Genomic DNA, 25,000 nt, shown 5'->3' with positions numbered 1-25,000 from the left:
GCAATGTGGTACCGGTCGGCTTGGCGTAATCTTCTGAATGGACAACAGATCGATGAGACCACATAACAGCAAACAGACAGCAGTCAAATTGAAGGAGTCCAAGTGCTGAAAGTGGTTAAGTTCAGTTCAAAGAACAACACAACAGACGGGTCGTATGACAAATTCATACATGGCCTACAATCAATTTGACAAAAACACGAAGTTTTTAATATTCTTGGTTTTCACTACGTGATCATTCTCCATGTTTCTGGACAAAAAAAGAAGGAATATTTGGATAAGAATAGAGCGCAATTCCCCAAGGATTTTGGGATACATGTACCAAAATGCCGACCATGACCTCAAGAAAATGTAAAAACTAAGAATAACGACTTTCCTTAAGGTTTTGGGTTTTGAGCATGCTAGTTGGGTTTGATGATTAATTAAGTTTTTTTCAAGTGACCCTGCTGAAAACGGAGACTTTGTACTTGTAACAGCCGTGTGGTTTTTCAGCTAACAGTTACCATATGTTTTGTGAGGGAATGGAACTCAAAGGAGTGTTTTCCCCAAACCTTTTGGTTGTAAGGTATGGAAAGCAACAACTTTCTTATGTAATTTTTATTCTTTTGGTCTTGAAGTTTTGTTTGTGGCAACATTATTAGATGGTATTATTTGGTGAGGTTTTGTCATTATATGACGAGGTTTGATGGTTACGTATTATGTTTCCATCATGATGTGTTGAGGTCTTTTGACTTGCTGTGTTTATAATCACATAAAGGGAGAAACTCAACGTCTTAAAAGAACCTCACCACATAAAAGGTAAACAAAGCACGTCAAAAGAAGACATCAACATATCATCATAATGGAAACACAACACGTTATCATCAAACCTCGTCTCATAATGACACAGCCTCACCACATAATAACAAAACCACACCACAACACAAAACTTCAAGACGAAAAGAATAAAGATTACATGAGAAAGTTATGGCTTTCCGTAGAAGAGAATTCTTAACTTGCACGACTTTGGTTGTCAGAACCCCGATTGTTACGGCATGCTAATGAGGTCTACACAGGCCGAAACAGCTTTTCGTGGCAGCTACTGCTCGGGTGATATAGCTGTGTGTATGGTAAAGCTACAGGCAACATTGCGGTGCGTGTCACCTCACGTTGAATTTGTTGGTCGATCTAATTTAGGGTTGCCAAAGACGAATCGGCAGACGAATAGTGCGAGTGTCTTTTTTGCGTCACTGAGAAAATTGAGGGAAGGTTTGTCCAATTCTCTTACTTAGTCGCTCCTACCATAGTTAATTAATGCATGTAGATGGTTAGGAAACTCGACAAGTCTTTTTGTTACGTCTTTTTGTCTGTATTTTTGGCCTCGACGGGGCACAAAACACACCTTTTTTCGAGAAAATAACCAATCAAATCTTTCGATTAAGTTATACTCAACTAATTCACGAACACATAAAAAGCAAAAACAAAAGATTGTGTACTGTCACGTTCAATTCAATATCGATTGCGACAACATTGTTCTCACTTTTGAAGGTTTTAAGGTTTCATTACCAGTGCCTCAATTAACTATTAACTCCTACACAACTCTCCTGAAACCCCTTTGGTCTTCTACTCATAATCCCCTTCATCAATAGAGCGAGTTTCAATCGAGTGTTGTAGAACCAAAGCCAAAATAATTACTTTGGCCAATCAAAAAGAAGGGAGACAATCCAGTAAACCAATCAAAACTCGAAGTAATTACACGTAGCCGACACAAAGCGCGGGAAAATGTGCACACGTTAGCCACGGTTGGTTTTGGTTTCACTTCTGAAAAAAATGGCGCGAGAACTTTGAACCAATCCCTGAGTGAAGTAATGCAAAACCAAAGTAATTCGCTAAGTACTTTCGACACTCAATTGAAAACCACTGTAAAATGAGTCCTATGGCTTAATTGCCTGAGGTAACACCTACAATACAACTCTTAAGCCCATTGTAATGTTGCAAAAAATGTCAGTATTAATAATTACATTTTCCAAACGAGATGCACACTCCAGCCCTTTATTTTCACAATTAGGTCTAATTAAATTTATGGATCTAGTTAGTATTCATACTGCCCTTTTTACTTTTCAGTATCACCATAATTTACTACCTAAGGCCTTCGACAATTTTGTTTTCATGTATATATTATCTAAACACAATAATAATACTAGGCTAGCATCAAAATCAACTTACTATATTGACCATGTTAGAAATAATTTTAGCAAATTCAATATGCACTTTTCTAGTCCTTCTATCTGGAATACTTTGGATGAAGAATTAAAAAGTTTATCTCTGCAATCATGTAAGGAAGCTATGAAAAAACTATTCATAGGTACCGGGAGCCCATAGGAGCCTCCAACTGGCTTCCCGAGGTGAGGTAGCGTGTTTCCTGATCTGTCTATTTCTAGAAATAACTTTTTTGAATTTGCCGCGCTAAATAAAGGTGTTCCCTAAATGGTCCGCATGAAGGGGCGATACAAGATGACGGCTGAATGCGGCAAACGAGACTCAAAGTCTTGAAAACGCTTCCCCGTTCGCTTTTTAATTGTTATTGACGTTTACCAAGACAACGAATGGCGCTAAATTAAAGTGGTTCTAAAAATAGATAGGTCAGGAAAAACCACTGCTTCATAGATACAAAGTGGGAGATGGAGGCTTCTACTTATGGGCTCCTGTAGGTTCTTATGCCTAACGCTAGCGTGGGTGGCAGGTGTTTGAAGGGGAAGGGAAGGGAGAACCGGTGGGAAAACGAGGACGCCGCACACGGAAGAAGAACTCCTCGTTGTCCTGCCTGTTCTCTCTACCCTTTCCCTTCGAACGCCTGCCACGCAGACTAGCCTAATGCTAGCTTAGTGTCTTTAAGTTTTCTCTTCGCCCTATTAAACCTATATAGAGAAATTTCGGTTCTATCAATAACTGGTACTGCCTGTTTGTTCGTTTTTGTTGCTTGCTCGTTTTTGTTAACTATTGCACATTTGTTGTCACGGTTGTCTTTCTTCTTACTCATGTACAACCTAGTCATAGTAATGTAATCACTTGTTACTACTACTCAGCTAGTTTTAGTTTGTTTCTATTCTGAGTAGGTTTTTGCCTATTTTTCGTTTATTTCTATTTCGGTTGTAATTGTCTCTATTATCTCTGGCAAATAAAATGGCTGTTGTGTCCTACAATACCCTAGTCGTGGTAGAGCACCCGGTTGAACTTGCCATGGTATACAAAGTGACTGACTCGGCCAATGGTCTTAAACGCATGTTACAGGAAAGAAAGGTAATGAAATTAAAATTATTGATAAATTTGGACTTGGTTACTATATACCTGGTTGTATATTTTCCCAGAAGATCTCGATGTACTTGTCTCGATCATAACGTGACTGCTCATGCCAGAAACCTGCGGCATGCATCATTTCATGCATAACGACTCCTTTATGGTTACAGCCATTTCCTAAAGAAATGTCTTGTGAACCACTCCGCCAATAATTGACACCCACCGATGAATAGCAACTACAGGAAGAAATTGAAATTAAGAAATAAACAACAACAGCTTTTCTTCAGTTGAACAGCAACTGAAACAAAATGTTTACATGCAGGAATATAAGAAAGCAGACACTGCCCGAAATAACCAGAGAGTAAAAAGTGTTAGGTACCTTACACAGACACATCACCACACAAGCTTACATACATATGTGGACTTACTTCCTTAAAAAGAAACAATTTTTGAATAACTTGAGTAAGTAACTTTAGACCTAGTGGAGTGTACAATAACATTTTTAAAGAAAATACTTAGAATATAACAAACTTAATTTAATAGTTCTCACCCGCCTTTCTTCACGAAGATGACCCATTGGTCCTCATCCGTACGCGGTTTCCATTGTATGCAGGTATGCTTCGAAAACTCCTCAATCGCCGAAAGGATAGTTGAATCATATCCCTCTTGGACTAAAGTGTCAATAACAACAAATATGAAAAGCGAAGCCAGTTATCACGTATAAAAGTATTTGGGTTTTTCCCCTTACCTAAGATGGAGACAGACTGTTCATTTACATCAGTAGTACTCACTTAGCTGTGTCGAGATCTCATAAGGAATGATTTTCGCTTTCCAGATATAGTGCCTTAATCTCCTTGCGTTTCTTTTTTCCCGCGGCATTCCGCCATCTTCAATCACCCCATTGTTATCGGCACCCAGGAGAATATCCCCTTCAAATAACTGCGGTTCGACGTCCTCCTCTTGAAAGAAAGAAAAGACATGCACGGCTGCAATTACTTCTTCGATCATTTGGGCAAAGGTATTTCAATCTGGTTTTTTCAGTGTGTACATGTATAAACATTTTTTTTGAGGATTCGCCCCCTATTGTTGACATTTTCTAGGCAGCCGCTTAGGTTGATTCAGCTTTAGTTTTGAAATCGAGCGACGGCAAGGATCTTTTTCGATAACAAAAGTAAAGGAAAGAACCTTGCACGATAATCTTACTGGTCTAAGAAGCATCAAACTGGTGATCTGATGAAACAAGAGCACAGTATTTTCGAAATGTTAGCAGTAGTACAAGTATTATTATTATTATTATTATTAGTAGTAGTAGTAGTAGTAGAGGTAGTAGTAGTAGTAGTAGTAGTAGTAGTAGTAGTTGTAGGAGTGAATATACTTCGCCGGCTAAATCAACCTTTTTCAGAAGAAATCATTTAAAGTTACTCTATTTTGTGTTGACTTAATTAAGTCTTCATGTTCATCCTTTTTAAATCTGTGCGACACCGTTATACTGGTATTACCTAATCAGCGGAATACTCTCAGCCCTGTATTTACTTTGGACCCTTTCCACGGCAATTTTTCAATTTTTGTGGTGGTGATTACGTTCATAATTCGTTTGACTGAAAGCCACATTTCATCATTCGGACTCGTCTTAGAAAAGAGGCTGGAGCGAATCCAAATGCAACCATTCACAATTCCGGAAACTGTTTCAAAATAATGATATTGACCAATCCGTTAGAAGCATACCTTGGTTAATCTTGTAAATTACTTCAGTTGCCGAAGCATCAGGGTCATCTGTGATTAAAAGAGAAATGAAGTCAAAACTGAAAAGAAACACGGTTATTCCTTTTCGTAGAAGAGTTTTTTAAGAAACGACGACTGCTATGGCAACAACATAAAACATCATCATATGAGCATTGATACTTCATAAAAGGAAAACAAGAGAACTATTAAGTTTTACTAATCAATGGCTGTATATCTAATTAAACAATAGAGGACGTTTTTTTTTCCTGTTTCCATAGCCTCATCTAAACACGAGGGGGAGTTGGGAGAATTGGAGTCCAGAAATCTCTCCACTCCCCCTCGTGTTTAGATGAGGCTATGGAAACACGGAAAAAAGTTCTCTATTGCTTTTACAAAATATTTCTCAAAGAAAATTCGACAAATGAAGGAAAATGCTTTTTACTTCTAGATTGAAACAGATTTTCTTGTTACACGCTCATATTTCCTACCAGCCAATCAAAACGCACGTCTGACAAAACGTAATCAATCAAAATTCGTGTGATGTCACAGCCGTGTTTCCATACTCTCATCTTAACACAGCTGTTGACCAATGAGAGTGCGCATACTATCCTAATTATTTTAAAATGCATTATTCTCCTGAGGTTGCGAGAAATGAAAAATAGTTTGCGTCAGAGTTGAGTTGCATCTACAAGGTCTCAGGATTAATTCACCTCGAGTTTATAAACGTGATTCAACACTGCCGTTCATATTGTGGGCGTTCTCCATTTGCATGGAAAAACCGGGCAGAATTTCCTGTTAAAAGGAACAGGACAATTTCCCTCAATCAAAACGGAACGCGACGAGCGTGTTCCTTTTGCACGGAGTCGCTTTTTCTTTCATTGAGAGACTGGGTAACAACTATTTACAATAACAAACATGGCTGTCGGACTCGATTTTCTTTCCTTCATCAAGAAGTATGGCTGAGGCTCCTGGCTGAGGCTAAACGTTCTTATTTCTTTTCTGCAATTGCAATGTGAGCCGGAAAACGTTTTAGTCGTGTGGTATACTACTTTCGAGTACAAACTGAGTTGTCCTTCAGTGTATAATGTATCTAGGAGCTCAGTCCTGATGAAAACCACATTGTTAATTATCCTGTTACAACCCGGGGGGGGGGGGGGGGAGGAGGGGGGGGGGGGGGCAAAGTGTGGGGCTACTTGGGTCAATTTTCCCTGGGTATGTGCCGCTGACCTTTCAGAACCCCTACCCCTAGGGTTATAGTCTATTTTATGGCCAATTGTAGACCGCATCTTAGTCACTTTTGGTTATATGTAATTTTAGCGACCCCAACTTAGTCACTTTCTGTTTATGCATAAACCTTACATAAAGCCTTTTTAATTGTAATTTCAAAACGGAATGTAATTTGACTAGTAAACATTAAATTAACAGCGCTACAGTTTTTTATGTAACAACTTTTTTTATCGCGAATCTTTCAATTTTTCGTAAATCCCACTGGCCAGAATTTTCTTATCTCCAAATCCCTACAATCTGCGACCCCATTCTGGTAACTCTATCGGGAAACTCTGTTGAAAATGCAACCCCATCATTGTCAATCCAGTAGTGAAAATGCGACACCATCCACTGGCAAATCTACATTAGCCCATAAATAGGAAGTACCCCCTTCCCAAGGTGTTAAATCATTTCTTTTACCTTACCTTGTTTTAACAGAAAAAGCAAATGAGCAAATTAAAGACGTTCTTAACTGACTCTCAGCTTGGGCATGTTCTTAGTATGTTCTTAAAATTTTTGTTAATCTCAGCCTGTACGTTCTTGTAAAAAAGTTTCTCCTAAAAAATGATTGTACTGATCATGATTTCAAGTCAAAACACCAACTAAAATATAAGTGCTGAACACGCGTAAATAGACCAATGCAGATTCGGAGAAAAGAGGCACTTAGTGCGCCTTCGTATACACCAATTCTTTCTTCATTAAGAATTAGAACTTTCAGGCTGAGATATACCATGCAAAATTCTAAGAATGTACTAAGAACATACCCATGCAGGCCGAGAGCCAGTTAGGAACGTCCATTTGTTTTTGTTTTGTTTTTTCGAGTAGTGTAAATAAAGTTAAAAGAAAAGCAAAAATGTAGTCTAAAAGGACAATTAACTCAAATACTTAGGGTTCCACCAGCATGATACACTCGAAGAATAATTCAGTTTGTAGTCGAACTTAGCATACCACATAAATTTCGTTTCCAGGCTTAAATCGCAAAACGGTTTTCATAAAAAAAGAATCTAAATTGCAAGTACTTACGTTTTTGTCACCTGGGAAACCAGTTCTTGAGCGTAATAATTACACCAAGAGACATAAAGAGATTCAACTAAAAGTCACCATAACACTTGACTACAAGGGAGGTAAAGTGACTTATTTACTTTTCACTCTACAAACACTTCTTACAAAGGAATCCTTTGGCAAATACCGATTGTTAAGAATTCATGCAAGACTTGGAGAAGAAGCATAGCAACCAAAGATCACTTCTCTAAAACAGTTAAAAACGATATTATGTTAAGTTGAACCGCTTTATGAAAAAATAAATAAGTCAATGAACATGAACTCCAATTTCAACATTTTTAGCCATAAGAGGTTACCATACAGACCATATTCCCAAAATTCGCAAGTTTAACTCTTTTTAAGCCGTTAGGGGTCCTCCATTATCGTCTGGAGTTGGACAGAATAAAATCTACAAGTGACACTATTAAGAGTGAAAGGGTTTAAGAGAGGACTAAAGAGCTAATGCCACAGATTAGCCACTATTATTTTTTATACGTATGTTCTTGGGACTTTTTACTTCTTTTCTTTGAAAATAAATACTGTAGTGTTTGAATTAACCATGCTAAGAGAGTAGCATTCATTCAATGATAGGCCAAACTTCGCCCAAGTTGCCCATCCCGATTGGGACGGAAACTGATTGTGCTATAGGTTGCCACGATCGTTAGCATACAATCTGATATTTAAAATATCTTCCAAAAATTGCTTTTGGTCTAAAAAAGGTTGACTCACCAGCTATATTAGAAATGGGACCTCCATGAGTTAAGGAGGCAAGAATAAACACCAGTGTTGCCAACAACACCTCCATCCTCGAGAAAGCACTCATCGATCTTCGGACTTAAAATCACTCAAACCGTGGATCATATATAGTGCTAAGACGTGTTAAAACAGATGATGTTTCACATGTTAATTGATTCATTATAATAAATACCACGGAAGTTCTTGTAATATTTGATTAAGCCTCTTCATTGAGAAGTTTGCAACACAAACAAAAGTGAACAATGGGATATGAATATTCTCTTATCAAAACTGTTGAGTGTGGTTAGAAAAAAAACGTTTCTTAGGCAATTTCACTTTGCTTTAAAGACTTCCGTTTCAAGAACACATTTCCTGGTGAATAATCACCAATGAAGTGAGGAAGAGAAAAACGTGACCTTGATCAAATATCAAAAAGGAAAGTGTCACATGTGGCAGTCTTCGATGCAAGGTGGGGCGGTTAGTCCCTCAAAAATTTCAATAAAAAGGGTTACATTTTGAAATTCTTTTGTCAGACACGATGAATTTGAACATTGCCTCACTAATGCGAGTTTCAGATGGTTTGGTCACTTTTCTTACATCAATATAGGATACAAAGTGAGCGGGGAGGGATTAGTAAAATATAGAAGAGTCAACTGAAGAAAGCAAATAAAAATTCTTAACTTTATCAATGCAGGACAAATAAGCAAGTGCTTGATTCTCACGAAAGAAACATGATGGTTATCAGGGTCACGTACTGAGTGAAGAAAAGATATCCCGATCCATTCTTGGCCGAATAAAGTGTCTTATTGGATAAAGGAAAACAGTGGCTGTAGATAAAAACCCAATATATTTAATCACAAAAAGGCAGGCATCACTTAAGACTCCAGGTTTTAAGAGGTCTTAATAGGGGGAGCAGGACAAGTGCAGTGGTGATAGCACTCGCCTCTCTTTATTGTGAAGTGGGTAGTTTCTAAAGAAACTGTGGTGCTGCGTCGGTGGGGAAGTAGTATACAACGGAGTGGATAAAACCAAATCTCTTTAATGTGGCCCGTGTTCGATTCCCAGAACTGGCGTCACATTTGGATTGAGTTTAATTTGTTGGTTAAGATGTTTTTCCCTGGGTATTCCGGACGTTTTTTCAACAACCAACATTTCATCTGATTTGTTCTGATTTACTAGGCGTTCATTTGTAGTCTCCCCAATTAGCAGAGCACTCGTGACTCGTGCTCAGTTGAAGAACCTTGACTGGAAAATATAGGTCCTCTTTGTTGTCAATGCTGAGAAGTAAAAAGACATTCACAGTATGGCGACTTCATTGATTGGCACTCTTGGCTCAGTTTTTAAGAATGAAGATCTATGTAATGGCAGTCGATAATGTTGAACTACAAAAACGAAATGGCCGTCTTTATTCAATCAGAATGTGGACCCAGGTCTTTATATTTGTGAAGAAAGATTATGTTCTCTTTTTTATTCATCTATGCTTGCATGCTTATTATTGTGGATTATTATACATTGTAGTCACCATCTGTCTTCTCATTGGCTAAAAGCCTACAGTTAATTCTGGGAAACAGCACAACCTACAGATTATTCACTAATCTGTAGGTTGCGCGCGCAATGCATGATTTCCAACAGCAATGTGTTTGAAAATAAACTGTGATCGCTGCGATAATGCGTTTGCCGTTATTTCTTCAAAACAATGTATAATAAAACAATTATTAGATTCGGTTTTTGTAATATCCGGAATAATCAAGGTCTCGGTTAGTGTTATCAGCCTCAGCCTTCGGCTTCGGCGGATAACACTTACCTCGACCTTGATTATTCCGGATATCACAAAAACCTCATCCAATAATTGTTTATTATACATTATCTAATTCTGATTGTTTGTCACGTAAATCTCACCCTAGTCTTGACTCTAGTCTTCATTCTTCGTATATTACGTATCTACTGAAGGTATTAAGCCGCAATTTGTGTTGATAAAAAAATCACTTCTATGCAAAGTTCCCCGCTGGTTGGCTAGCCGAAATATAGCTCAAAATAATTTAAAACTACTCTCCGTTGTATTGACTTCTTGTTTTTATATTCATCGTTGTTTACGCTGATGAGGTCATCATTTTCAGCCTACTTTGGAGACGGCGGTAGATTTGTAATTCTTTTGTGCGATTGTTTAGACATCATCACGGTTATGAACTCTACTTTAGCAGCAACGAATAGAAAGCCTGAAAAACTCAGAATTAATTGAACGGGATTCGAACCAATAACCTTTGCGATACCGCCGGGTGCAATGCTCTACCAATTGAACCATCAAGCCAAATGGGAGCTGGGGCCTGTTTCTCGAAAGTCCCGAAACTTTACGGGCTATTTTTGGGTGTTACAATTCCCTTTGTATCTCAAGAAGGGAGAGGATTTAAGTCGTCAAACTTTACAGTCAGTTTGCTTTTTGTTACTTTGAAAACATGTTAAAAGATCGACCTTCCAAAATAAGCGGTTGGCAGTTTCACAAATGCCTTTACGGTCCCGAAAAGTTTTCGGGACTTTCGAGAAACAGGCCCTTGGTCTTTTTACACGTGGATATATATCCATGAGTTTTGGTGGGGATCTTTATGCAAATTTGTCACGCCTGCGTAACCGGAAGTTCGATCTAATTAGCCAATCAGGATGGATAATCACAACACAGCTGTGACTTTCTGTTCGCTACAAGGTTGTGCGCCGCCATTGCTGTTTGTGGCTTTCTTCGTAAGTGTTTAATTTGAGCACCTTCCGCTGCATTTAGAAGCAAGAAACTGAAGAATTAAAGAAACGGCGTTCTTTGAAGGTGAAGCAAAAGATTCTGAACAAGTACACATTGGTGCAATTAATTGTGCACCGCCTTTCACCCTAATACAGCCAATCAGAATGACGTACAGCTCTTTCACGCGTGGTAGTATAACCAGTCAACGATAGCGTAAAGGCCTTTCCAATCCAATCATTAGTGCATCTCGTGCATTGACACACAACGAGTGAATAAAACCCCGTACAAAGTGAAAGAGGACAGCACGTAACAGTTTTACAACTGATGATCCTGTGGTCCTCTATAAAACGAGAGTCTATTTGATGATGGAGAAAAAAGAGAGAACCCGGAGAAAGACTATGGTGAATGAAACTCAGCCCATTGAACCGGGGTCCGAGAAATGGAAGGCGCTGTTGATAACCACAAAAGCAGCCTAACTTCCCTGGAAAGAAATGGAAGCGATATGTTATAACGGAATGTGTTCTACCCGATACCCGAACGACCTGGGTGACAGCGCCACACAGACTGAATAGACTGAATGCAAAGAAAGCAAAAATTGTTTGCGAGTATCATTTGAATTTTGATATCAATTACATAAAAGGAAATCCATTTTCCCAATTGAAGGACCTCCCATCATGCCTTCAACAAAGTCAAGAGTCTATAAGTCGGAGCTTCATTACGTGTTGTACCATGGAGTCAACCCTTTCCCCTTATCTTTCTATTTTTAGAACTACTATATTTTGACATATATGACGTAGGACTGAGAACATACGTGAAGTGGTTCACATACGTCACATACGTATGTGATGTAATAAATGGTTGACCATAGGTCTCTTATGATTGGCTATTGTGAAAACAACCTCTAAAGCCCTCTACGAGGGGCTTCTAAAAATAGAAAGATACGGGAAAGGATTGACTCAGGGGCTTAATATGGAAGATCGAGGCTCAGGGTAATTAAATGGTCAACTGATAAAGTTCTATCACTTGAGTGGCAAGGAAGAGCAAACAATTAACATGCTTTTTGCTCATTTATTACATACTCAACAAAATATCTTGTTTCTGATTGGCCAATGGCGAATGCATAAATAGGTTATAGAGTGCAATCCAGGTTATAGAGTGCAATACGGAAGTTGCTATGGAAACACCGGGTTTGCTTTGTCAAACCAAAACATCGTTGAGTAACTTAAAGAAAATGCGTAAAACAAAAACACGTTGAAAGCTACAAGACCAGGTTGAATGTCTGGCAAATATGGGCGACTGAAAGAAAACTAAACCAAAACTGGAAGAATACGAGCACGAACAAAGTAGCGCGTTTGAGTAATGTTGTTGAAAATATAATATATAAAAAATCGTATGAACCTGCTCGTGCATTTCGTGATTTATGGTCAGTCGTGATGTTTTGAAAGTTCTCAGATTGCACTCGCCTACGGCTCGTGCAATTTTAAGAACATCACTCGTGCCCATAATCACGAAATGCACTCGCGTTTATACGATTTCCTACACTTATTCCATGGTCTATAGCCTCACCAAAGGGCATACAAGATCAACACTTCAAAATGACTGACTAACTGGCTCTCATCATCTCTGATCTATTTTGTGCCTAACAATAGCTAAGGACATCTCAATTTTCGTGATGATAGATAAGGAGAGAATAAGCCGGAGTTTAAAACCAAAACAACAAAATAGCAATCTGTTCAATTACCGTATCTACTCCATAGTTGCACAAGTGCCCCGAACAAGCGCCGCCCGCGAATAACCGCCGCATTTGGGACAAAGAAGGAAATAAGGGCCGCCCCCGAATAAGAACAACGGTTCCAATGCGGCGCTTATACGAGGATTTCGTCAAACTTAAAAAAACACTAAGAATCAAGTAACTCTAATTCAGCATGGTGAATTTCTTTGCATCAAAACCGTTGTTCTTCAGTTCAAAGTGATTTTATTTCACTGCTCGTCCATAAGAAAAATGCTGTAAGAGGCAAATGGTGACTAACAGAAGACGTTTATGTTAATCTTCGTCCAGAAATGTTTGTGGGTGGTGTCCCTGGAAAGCGCCACACTTGAGAAGCGAAAAATTAAGAAACCGCAGTGGCGTTTATTCGAGTAAATACGGTAACCGATTTTTCCAGCAATGAGGAAGAAGTAGACAAACTAATAACTAATTTATGAGATTGCTTTGCCTGAAAAGAAAAAAACAACAACAAGAAGTAATCCATATTTAATTAAGTCAATACATATACTGAAAACCTCACTTACATTTATCAAAACAGATAATTTAACATAAAAAGCTACTCACTTAATTTTCCAGGGGGTCCCTTTCACGATCTTCGTCACGGCCATCTGGCGGCGCCGAGCTGGTGCTGGTGCTGGTTGCGATAACAAAAATTACAAATTGTTCGTAGTGTTAGGGGTAATAGTGTTAAGCGCTTTCCCGTCTAATGCTTGGCAAAGACTCAAGTTTAAAACTGACCTGCCCTGTCTCGATGCTTAAAAAAAACTTTCCGTTATACGACTGATATCGCGATTTCACAACCTTAACAATACCATCTAGAATTGAAGAGTCAAGCTCATTCTCTCTCACACGAAACGGGCATTCTAAGAGAAACTCCTTTCGTACCGTTCAGTTCGTCCAAAATCGTTGACTTCAGGAATGAAGTCAACAATGACTAGTTTCATATTGTAAGATTTTGGTTCCTCCTTTTTACGCCTACCTTACGGAACACAGCGTCCAGCAGGCGAAGGCTGGTGTAACGAGCTAGGGCATGACAGAACGGTTACTCAAAGTCGAGGGCGGAGAGGCCTGAGAGTCTGAAGGCCAATGGCTCTGTATCAGAGTCAAAAGCTGTTGCAGTAAACTAGGGTTGTTAGGATTCGACATTTGATTTGGAGACGGCCGTTAACTCAGTCGAGATAGAGAGTCGCTTGACTTTTGGAGGAATGTCGTGTTCAGCCGGTTCCCTCACAGACTGATGACATTAACTGGGAATTGCGTGTTATTATTTGTAACAAGCAAGTTTTGTACTGACCTCTTTGACGTGGGAGCATGGGTATCATACGGTCAGAGGTCTCCCGTGTCCTTCTGGCCGAAAACCACTTTCGTACCCAGAGTCCGCGGGCTTTTTGGTCAGCGGTCAGACTCTGGAATAATGGCTCCACTTTCCCAGAAAACGTGGGTTCCGGTCTTATTGCGCATGCTTGAGTTTAAACGGAAACAGTGCGAGTGACGATGAAACTTCTGACGCTTTCGTAAGTGTATTTTATTGTTTTAGCGTGCATTCCATCATGCGGAATACCATCGTGCAAGCAACACGATCGACAAATTTTGTTTCCGTAATTTTGAATGGCTTCGACAAGACCTTCTTCCACGGGTGTCTCGAAAACTAAGATCTAAGACCTAAGACCCCTCCCCCCCCCCCCCCCCAAAAAAAAAAAGAAAAAAAAAATCTCGAAAACTAAGACCTAAGACCCCTCCAAATCTCGAAAACTAAGACCTAAGACTTCCTCCAAATCTCGAAAACTAAGACGTGGTATTAGACATAATTTAAACCCCGTCGTGTTATTATTTTAGTGATTTACATATTTCTGAGGTAGAAAAAACAAACAGCACTGAAATTAGTTTTAGATTTTGCATCTCTCTCCAAATTCTGGGGTTTCCGAATTACTTACCGACTTCCAGTCGGACTGCCATTGTTACAATCTCGTACCCAGAGTCCTCGGGCTTTTTGGCCAGCGGGTGAGCGCCTGGAGAGAATGTGATAATCGACTCCATTTTTCCAGAAAACGTGGGTTCCGGTCTTATTGCGTATGCTCGAGTTTAAACGGAAACAGAAAAGAGAAAACCGTAAACAGTAGAAATGACTGGTAGAAAGTGTTCGAGAAACAAGAATTTTAGCCTTACACTTTGTCAAAGAAACTGAAGAAATGATCATTGGCTTGCTGTAAGAGCAAATGAAGATGAAACCTCTGACGCTTTCGGTAAAGTGTTTCAGCGTACATTCCATCGTTCAGAATGCCATCGTGCAAGCAACACGATCGACAAATTTTTGTGGAAACGACACAAATGTTGATGTTTCCGTAATTCTGAAATGGCTTCAACAACACCTTCTTCCGCGGAGTTCTCCTCAAAGGGACTGATGTAATGTTTTCCCACGGTAGTTTTGCAACAGCAACAGTGATCACTTTTTAGCAGCTTGGGAAAATTCCCGTGCTATATAAGACATAATTGAAACCTCGTCGTTTTATTATTTTTGCGATTTATATATTTCTGAGGTAGAAAAAAACAAACAGCACTGAAACTAGTTTTAGATTGTCCCTCCAAATTCTGGAGCATCCTAATTACTTACCGACCTCCTGTCGCGACTGCCATTGTTACGCAAGCGGCCAATCAAAAATATGGTTCAAGTCGACAGTCCATTATCCCTGAGTGTCTCCGGGTGCTCACCCGCTGACCAAGAAGCCCGAGGAAACTGAGGTACGAGATTGCCACTGTTATGCAAGCGACCAATCAAAAAAATAGTTGAAGTCCATTATCCCAGGGAGTTTTCCATTTACCAAGAAATTCCGGAAATTCCGGTTGGGATGTAAATGGAACACACGTTTTTGGTTCTTTCCACTGGAAAATGTCCGGAATAGACCGAATGCATAAATGGCGGCCAAAAAATATTCTTTTGTTTCTGTGCTAATTAGCCTCACTAGCCTCGTTTACATAGACAAAATACAAAAGAAATGTTGCTTGAGAGCGAGGCTAGTGAGTCTAATTAGCACATAAACAAAAGAATACATTTTTGGCCGCCATTTATGCATTCGGTCAATAAACGGAACTTCTGAAAAGGTAGTCCTGTTTTCCCGTTGGAAACTTTTCGATGGAAATGTGTGTTCCATTTACAACTTTTGAAAGGTCTTACCACTTCCAGGCTATTCACGGCCACATTTTTAAATTTTGGCGCGTAAAATCGCAATCACTGGGCGGCGAACGGATCTGAGTTAAATGGAACACGTTTTTCACCCGATGGAAATTTCCACCGAAATTTCCGGAAATTTTTTGTAAATGGAAAACGCCCCTAGAGTCTTTCCGGGCGCTCTCCCGCTGACCAAAAAGCCCGAGGACTCTGGGTACGAGGTTGGCGGAAAACAACGGTGAAATGTTTTAAGGAGGCTCGAAAGGGTTTCAACACTTAGTTAGTGTTCAGTTCGAATAACGCTACAACACTATCACGTAACAGCAATGTTATGGTACCATATGAAACTTTTAAGTGATAAAGTGTTTCTTTCAAGTGTTGAAAACTAGTCTGAGGAGATTTTTCTGCATTATCTGTGATCCTACAACTGAAAGGACTTGGGGTCAATTACACATCACCTGACATCAATATCTTAGTTTTAGACACACAATACTGGTCATAGCTGAACATAAAATATTTCCTCAAAACAGCTTTCACCGTAGGTGTGACAAACACGTGTTCATTGTAATATGGCCGCTACGACCGCACTTCCACGAACCAGTAAACTTTTTTGATTACCCGACTGAATCCGACTGAACCAACGCACTTCTGAGCTCGATTGTACTTTTACACGTGTAATTTACAAGTGTAGGCATTGTTTTAGAGTCTGAGAACAATAGCTACATTTGTAAATTACACGTGTAAAAGTTTCATTGAATTGAACCCAGGTTTGCCACCGGCCAGTTGGGATGCTTAACAGTTGTTGTTGTTATTCCGTTTCGTTGAGTTTCATTGGCCCTGAAAAGCCCCTATGGGGAGCGGTCAATTAAGTATGTATGTATGTATGTATGTATGTATGTATGCATGCATGCATGCATGCATGCATGCATGTATGTATGCATGCATGCATGTATGTATGCATGTATGTATGGCAACCTGAAGGGTTTCATTAATCCCAAAGCGGGGCTTACAAATAATCCAACGCACAAAATAGATCTTACTCATCCTCTTATTTAGAAGCTCAACAATCCCATAAGATGGTCATGTTTTACCCTTCTTGAAGGGCACAATGCATATGGTAATCAGCGACTGTTTTCTTTTCGAAAGAAAATCATTGCTTATCAGCGACTGTTCCTTTGTCGCTTGTCTTACCAGTTCGGCTCCGCGCAAATTATTGCACCGAATATCACCGACAGCATTGACCTACAACCTCCGCAAAATACCACACATCTTTCATACGACCAATTGCAACAACACAATGAAAGCTGTAAGCGGTAATAATCGCTCAACATAGAAAGTAACACTTACTTTTGGAAACGAACTCGAGCAACCGCCTGTGAACGTTCTTCGTGCTTTCAAACGGGAGAGTGACGACAACAGATACGTGCAGGCATGCGAGCGAAAAGAACAACAATTGTCACATATGCATGACGTAACGTGCACATGGTGCGCTTCTATTGGTCAAAGTAAAAAACAGTGGCCAATAAAATATTTCGTTTTATTTTCGACAAAGTTACACTTCCAGACAAACCTTACAAAAATTAGCCAATGATAACTTAAGTTAACATTTGTGGATACGAGGAAAAACAAACGGCCCCCACTTTACGACGTGGGCAGCCCTCGGGAACCACGTACTTAACTATAGAACTAAGCGTCGGTGAAGGCTTTGGAATAACGTTTTTGATTCCAACATTTCAAAATGCAAACAATAAAAGAAACAAGGAGAAAATAACGAATATGCTCCAAAAATACAACACTTTAACGAAGAGTAATGAACGAAGTGTTGATATCCCGAGACCACTTGTTGGAAGCTGGGAACGACGGGTTCAGCGACAAAACACGACCCAGAGGTGTCCGAGGGCAATAATAGAAGGCCAGTACTTTGGGTGACGGATTCCTAAAGGGAGACAGAAATACACTGTTTAAAATTGTATTAATCGTTCTTTGCCACTTTCCCCCCTTAAACATATAAGGTAATACTGGTGTAGAGAAGGCACAAACTGTTTTCCTTTACTAAAATAAGGTCGATCAAAAAAGTTGCCTACGTTTTTGTCGCGTTTGAATGAAATAAGTGGAGGTTGCGAAAAGATTCTACCCAATCTCGGTATCATTTTTGAGTAATTTAAAGTTATTAAGAATGATACTTTTGACTGCGTGATTATGAGGATGGAAAGTGAGGGTGACTGGAAATCTGTCATTCCACAGGCTCCCCAAGCTGAAAATACGTGGTGTATGCGACAGCTTGTGTATATAGAGAATTGTATGGGAAAATCACCGATCTTAAAAAATTTTGTAAATAACTATCTCATTTGAAATAAAGTTTTCCTACCTCAAATAAGTGACAAACTTGTCTCTTGTGCCGAATTTAGAGCCATTCTGACGCCGTTTACTGAAGTTATCCGGAAACCGTTAATAAAAGAATAGGAAGGCCGACCACTCCATCCATCGCTGGCCAGACGTCACTCCACAAATCGTTTTCTCCTCAACAGGAAAAGTTCCGAATCGCAATAAAAACAACGGTTTCATAGAGCCCAATAAATTTCACTCCAAATACGTGTGTTCCGGCTGCCGAAAGACTCGTGAAGAACGAAAACTTTGCCTTAAAATTCACCTCTTCGGCTTTCGCCAGAGGCTTGTGACCGGGCCGTCAACAACGGCCGCTCGCAAGGGCTCTCGCAAGGTGGTTTCACCTTCAACTCTGATTGGTCCATTTGAATTTGACCGCGCGCTGGCAACACGACCCTCCAATCAGAGTTGAGGGTGAAACCACCTTGCGAGACGGCCCGGTCAGCCTCTGAGGAAAGCCGAAGAGGTGAATTTTAAGGCAAAGTTTTCGTTCTTCACGAGTCTTTCAGCCGCCGAAACACACGTATTTGGAGTGAAATTTATTGGGCTTTATGAAACTGTTGTTTTTATTGCGATTCGGAACTTTTCCTGTTGAGGAGAAAACGATTTGTGGAGTGACGTCTGGTCAGCGATGGATGGAGTGGTCGGTCTTCCTATTCTTTTAGTAACAGTTTCCGGATAACTTCACTAAACGGCGTCAGAATGGCTTTAAACTCGGCACAAGAGACAAGTTCGTCACACATTTGAGGTAGGAAAACTTTATTTCAAATGAGATAGTTATTTACAAAATTTTTTTAAGATCGGTGATTTTCCCATACAATTCTCTATATACACAAGCTGTCGCATACACCACGTATTTTCAGCTTGGGGCGCCTGTGGTCATTCTTATCTTTTTGTGACGTTTGTAGGGGTGACCCGAAAACACTGACTCCCGGCCGATGGACCCCTCTACGGACTGGGTCCACGGACTACCTCACGGACCGGTCCACGGACTACCCTTATGGACCCCCTATACGGACCACCCTAAAACAACATAGAAATGAAAATAAATAAAAACTAAAGATTTGACTTACCAGTTGTCTGGATAGACCACTCTTGTCACTCGTGTCGGCGAAATCTTAACCGTAACGCTCCGCAAATTCAACAGACTAAGGCTCAGGCTCGGGTACAAAGTCTATTAATCACATATTGCCCCTTCCTTCGCTGTGGACCAGAATGCTTCGAAAAAGATTGATAATAAGTAAGTTCTATTTGTATTTTCTTTCTTTCCCTCCGCCATTTTGTTTGGTTCAAGCCCCAGGCTTCACGATCTCTCTGTCCTGAACAAAATGGCGGAAGAACATAGTTTTTCGAAGCACTCCGGTCAACAGCGAAGGAAAAGGCAACACCCGAGCCTTAGTCTGATTTGCGAAGCGTAACGGCTGAGATTTCACCGGCAAGAGTGATCTATCCAGACAACCGGTATAAACAAATTTTCAGTTGTTATTTATTTTTAATTCTGTGTTTTTTGGGATGGTCCGTAGAGGGGGTCCGTAGAGATAGTCCGTGGACCGGTCCGTAAGGCGGTCCATGGACCCGGTCCGTAGGGGGTCCATGGACCGGGGGTCAGTGTTTTCGGGTCACCCCGTTTGTAGTGCTGACTGTCGATCAAATTGTTGGGCGCGATGTTGGCCCGCTTTGACCACAGAGACAGGATAGCCACGTTTTTCGAAGAACTGGCACATCTCTGATTTGCTGGAAAAATCACAGTCATCACTACATAGACGTCGAAGTCTAAGAAATTGAGAATAAGGAATCGAGTTCTTGACATGTGATGGATGTGACGATGAATACAACAAATAACTGTGAGAATCTGTAGGTTTGTAGTGCACACTGGTACATAGCACGTTGCCACTAATAGAAACTTTGATATCTAGGAAAGCCCATGAAATTTCCGAAATTTTCCAGGTATATTTAAGAGCCGGATGAAAAGAATTTATGGAGTTTATAAATTGATCGAGATCTTCTCTGCTGGATGAAATAGCGCCGATGCAGTCGTCGTTGTAGCGGCCGTAGAGTTCAGGTTTGGGGCCGTTGTACTGATTAAAAAATTGGTGTTCAACATATCCTACACATCCATCACACGTCAAGAACTCTATTCCTTATTCTCAATTTCTTAGACTTCGACGTCAATGAAGTGATGACTCCGATTTTTCCAACAAATCAGAGGAGATGTGCCAGTTCTTTGAAAAACGTGGCTATCCTGTCTCTGTGGTCAGAACGGGCCAACATCGCGCCCAACAATTTGATCGACATTCAGCACTACAAACGTCACAAAAAGATAAGAATGACAGATTTCCATTTACCCACACTTTTTGTTATTTGCTGCGGTTTGAAGAATAGCAGTAAATCGTTGTTTTCACGGTTCGCCGGTTTTTGACAGTTTCCATGGCGACGCAAGTACTATAAGGGCGGGATTTTGCAGAGTCGAGCCATTCTACGCTGGCGTTGCTGCTAACTTTCTCTCGTTTCGAGATTTTTTATTAATGTAGTTTTGATTTATTTTGTTATATTACAGTTGTTGGATTTGCCACCCTTCACCCTCGGGGTATTTGTTAAGTGCCTGGTTCTGCATTCGGGAGGGTTCAGCTGGTTTCCTCTAAAAAGGGGTTTTTTCCTGACGGGCAGCAGGCACGTTATTATTGTCTGGGCGTCTGTTAATTTCAATAAACGCAAACGGGGTACGGTCTCATTGCTCGCAGAATGCTGGGCTAAGCGGTGCAGTCCGTTACCAGTGCTATCCAGTGCAGCTGTCAGTTCCCCTCTTTAACAAGTGACAACTTGTGGGTGATTTGTTGTCTATTCGAGGGAATAGGGGAAACTCATCCTCATAGTCACGCAGTCAAAAGTATCATTCTTAATAACTTTAAAGTACTCCAAAATGATCCCGAGACTGGTAGAATCTTTTCGCAACCTCCACTTATTTCATTCAAATGCGACAAAAACTTGGTAGGCAACTTTTTAGTTAGAAGCGCGCTCAAAACTAACGGGCAACCCGGCACTTTCAAATGTGCGCGCTCACGATACAAAACTTGTCCTTTCATTCTTAACACTAGCAAGATATCGCGATCTGTTAAGATCACCGATCGTTTCACATGTACCTCCGCAAATATCATCATTGCATAACCTGTACGTTATGCAATAAATTATACATTGGCGAGACAGTTAGACGACTAGGTGACCGATTCCGCAAACACCTTTGCGATGTTGAGAAGAATGACAAGGATGAATCTAAGCCAGTCTCTCGTCATTTTAATCTCCCTAAAAAAAAAAAAAACACATGGCTATCTGCGACCTTTCCCTACATGTAGCCGGGTACGACGGAAAGCCGCAAGAATCTAGAACAAAAATTCATTTTCCAAATCGGCACCCTTAATCCTCACGGTATCAACGAACGCTTTTCATTTAACAAATGTATTCCTATTTTTCACGTTGCCATTTTACCACCAGTAGGGTAGCTCCCACTCTACTATAAAAACTACACATAACCCACAATTCCTCGATTCGCTCTGACGAAGGGCTAATACTCGAAACGTCAGCTTTTAGAATCTCTGTACGGTGGCTAATTTTCATTATCAACTCCGTTGATAAAACCAAATTTTTGTATCCTGTTTCCTGCAAAGTTTCATTACTTTCGTGTAGTCTGCAACTGCAAGCTGAATGATGTAGAGAAACTAAGGGGCGGATATGTTTCTGCCGAACGCTGCTTTGGAAGTTATACAACTGGCCCGGGTTGTTCGAAGCATGGTTAGCGCTAACCGGCGTTAAATACCATGGAAACCTATCGGTTTTGATACCTCTTAACCAACGGTTAGCGCTAAGCAGGATTCGAGCAATCGGCCCCTGATCATTTACAGAGAGCCACTACGGCCCTATAACGTGATTTCCTGAAAAGCTTCATGGAACGCCCCAGATATCTCATTGTCACTTCTGTCAAAGTGCATATGTGGGCCGGATCTCCAAGAAGGGGCCGATGCAAATCACAATATTCAAAGGAAACATAGACGCGCAGTTTTATGTCTCCGAGATCCTCAGCAACGGGTTGCTTCCATTTATCCCCGATAACTTCCCCGATGGTCACCGATCTCAACAAGACAATGATCCAAAGGATACAAGTCACCTTGCTAGAAGCTTCATGAAGATAATGGAATATATTGGTGGAAGACTCCCCCTGAATCTCCAGATCTTAACTCAATTGAATTGCTGTGGCGCGAACTAAAGCGTTTCCTTGGGAACCAAGTTAGGTTGAAAACAAAAGAAGAGCTCATGGAGGGCATCGAGACATTTTGGAGCTAGAAGGTGGATGCGGAGAAGTGTTCGAGATACATCGGGCGTTTGCACAAGGCTATTAGCAACGAACAACTGTAAAAGTAGAAACGCGTTTTTATTTTGACATGTATTTGACATGTACAAGTGTAACTGACGTCGTGTAAGAAATTATCGTTAATAAAAATGAACACGTTAGTGCGCACAAGTACATGTATTATCAAAAAATTAGCAAAAATAATCTCATACCGTAGTTTTCCTTGAATGAAAAAGCTCAAAAATACAAGACTTGAAGCTAGTAAGATAGAACAAGCCGCGATCGACCGACATATCGTCATAATTTTTTAAAAAAGAAAAAGAAAAGACGTCATACGAACAACCAAAATCATGTCGGCGAATATCACGCCTTTCCCTCCACAACTTTTTCTTTGAAGTGAACTGAAGGAAAAAGTCATTCCATATAAGCTTTTCGGGCATAAAGTGCAAAATACACTGTCCAACGAGTTTCTGCGTCAATGCACGGCAGAAGCCTCGCTAAATATTCAAGTTGAAATCAACAACGGGGGCACAAAGCGACCGATCAATGATATCGCGAAACTTACAACGCTAGGTAGACACTTTATTTTCAAAAGTACGCAAAATAATTCAACGAAGAAACTTACATGCCTTGCCAGAGGTTCTGACGGACGCGAAAAGTGATGGAAACCAACAGAAAGATAAAATAAAACCCGTAAAATAGACAGGGAGAGACGCGTGAAAAATTAATCACGCGAAAACTCCTTTGTTTCCTCGAATCGAGAATCTCGAAAATTGTCTCGAGAACTTCTCGAAAGCACTCGAACGTCTCAAAACTCGACTCGAGCCTCGATTCGCGAAGTTCGAATCGAAGATCGAGAATCGAGGATCGAGCTTCGAGGGACTGTCAACTCACCTTTGGACGGTAAAGTAGGTACGGGTGCATTGCAATCCTCAAAAAATATGTCGTCCACAGCAATGTCACCTCTGTAGCCAGGACCACGCACACCCTCAAAAGTAACCTTAAAATTAAACAACAGAAGCTTTGAGAAAAAAGAGAATGTAGAAAGAAGCAATCATCGTCATCGTCGTCACTGTCCAGCTGTGAAAGCGCAGGCGACCAGATAATTCCACGATATTCAACAAACATCAAGTGAAACTTGTTGCGATACCTGGAATTCTTGATCGCTTTGAAATTCAATATTAGCTTGGCTCCATTTATCTCCCTGTTCACCACTCTTTGTCCAAACAACACTGCCACTGACAATCACTCTTAGTTCCCCTATTCCGCTGCCAAGCATGTGATACCAAAAGATGAGACGTTGACAGAATCCAGGGGGGAAGACTTTGCTAGAGAAACAGGAAGTGTCTCCAGGCTCTGCAGGGTCTGAAGCCTCGAAATATATATAATTTCCTGAGTGGGGAATTTAAAGAGAAGTAGGAAATGAGTTTAACAAAGACAATTCTGCCTGCATTGCTTTAGAATTCTCCCTTACTGCAGAGCATTAATAAAAATTTCCGTTGATACGAAGAGGCTGTACATGCATAAGAAACAAGCTGAAACATAAATTTGAAGTGAATAAAGAAGCATGTTAGTATCTCATTACTACTAATACTAATACTAATACTAATACTAATACTAATACTAATACTAATACTAATACTAATACTAATACTAATACTAATACTAATACTAATACTAATACTAATACTAATACTAATACTAATACTAATACTAATACTAATGTTAATGTTAATGCTAATGCTAATGCTAATGCTAATGCTAATGCTAATGCTAATGCTAATGCCGCCGCCGCCGCCGCCGCCGCCGCCGCCGCTGCTGCTGCTGCTGCTGCTGCTGCTGCTGCTGCTGCTGCTGCTGCTGCTGCTACTACTACTACTACTACTACTACTACTACTACTACTACCACCACGCGGAGTTGTAGGGAAGTTGAAGCATGGCAGATTCCATTCGCTTGCATGTAGTCCTATTCCCCCGGTTTCCGCAGTGTTGGGATACAACACTTGCTGGTCATTGCGGTTGTCTTATTTTTTAGGCTATCTTTGTGTCACTACTCAAGTAACATTCGTAATTGCGATGTTCAAAAATGTGAACATTCTCCTATTCACATTTCAAATATAGTTGCCATTCACTTATGAATAGCTTCATCATATCTACATGTACTGATACTGGAGAATCTTTTCTAGGTTTTTTGCGTCAATAGCATAGGGCTATCGTTTTCTAATCAGTCAGACAAAAATAAAGTACTGAATATTCAAAGTCCATTGCATAATGAGCTAACTCTAAAAAAATTGAACGTAGTATACCAGATAATCTCTGAACAATGATGCTTTGAAAATTCAAAATTTTAAGGAGGGACAAAATTCCAACAAAGATTCCATTGCAGAATCCTGACTCACCCGAACCAGATGTGTGGTCTCCCTGTGGACCAGTGCTTGGGCTGCTTGTGTTTCCAGTATGAAGTTTCCAATAAGGACAGCAATTGTCCTGGTTGCAGAAAGTCCAGTGACACATTCCACGCGCTTCAAATTCGCAATCATTTGGACCTGAATTTTATTTCAAAGAAATAAAACT

General features: G+C 40.3%; 1 protein-coding gene across 2 annotated transcripts in view; it reads right to left on the bottom strand.

Moving 5' to 3' along the window:
* Nucleotides 1-25,000, bottom strand: part of LOC137975539 (MAM and LDL-receptor class A domain-containing protein 1-like) — a 120,800-nt gene that overhangs the window by 9,741 nt on the left and 86,059 nt on the right. Inside the window, exons 21-24 of one of the 2 annotated variants that reach the window (XM_068822651.1) lie at nt 24,826-24,972; nt 23,577-23,818; nt 23,321-23,426; nt 17,218-17,635 (exon numbers count right to left, since the gene is read on the bottom strand). The exons of the other annotated variant lie outside the window; for it this stretch is intronic. Coding sequence (XP_068678752.1) covers nt 17,565-17,635; nt 23,321-23,426; nt 23,577-23,818; nt 24,826-24,972 — 566 coding nt within the window. The 3' untranslated portion in view covers nt 17,218-17,564. Of the gene's footprint in view, nt 1-17,217; nt 17,636-23,320; nt 23,427-23,576; nt 23,819-24,825; nt 24,973-25,000 lie in introns of those variants that run through there. 2 annotated transcript variants of the gene reach the window in all.

This window comes from Montipora foliosa, chromosome 11 (genome assembly GCF_036669935.1).
Source record: "Montipora foliosa isolate CH-2021 chromosome 11, ASM3666993v2, whole genome shotgun sequence".
NCBI lineage: Eukaryota > Metazoa > Cnidaria > Anthozoa > Scleractinia > Acroporidae > Montipora > Montipora foliosa.
Note: the sequence above shows the minus strand (reverse complement) of the source record. Positions and strands in the feature narration are given on the sequence as shown.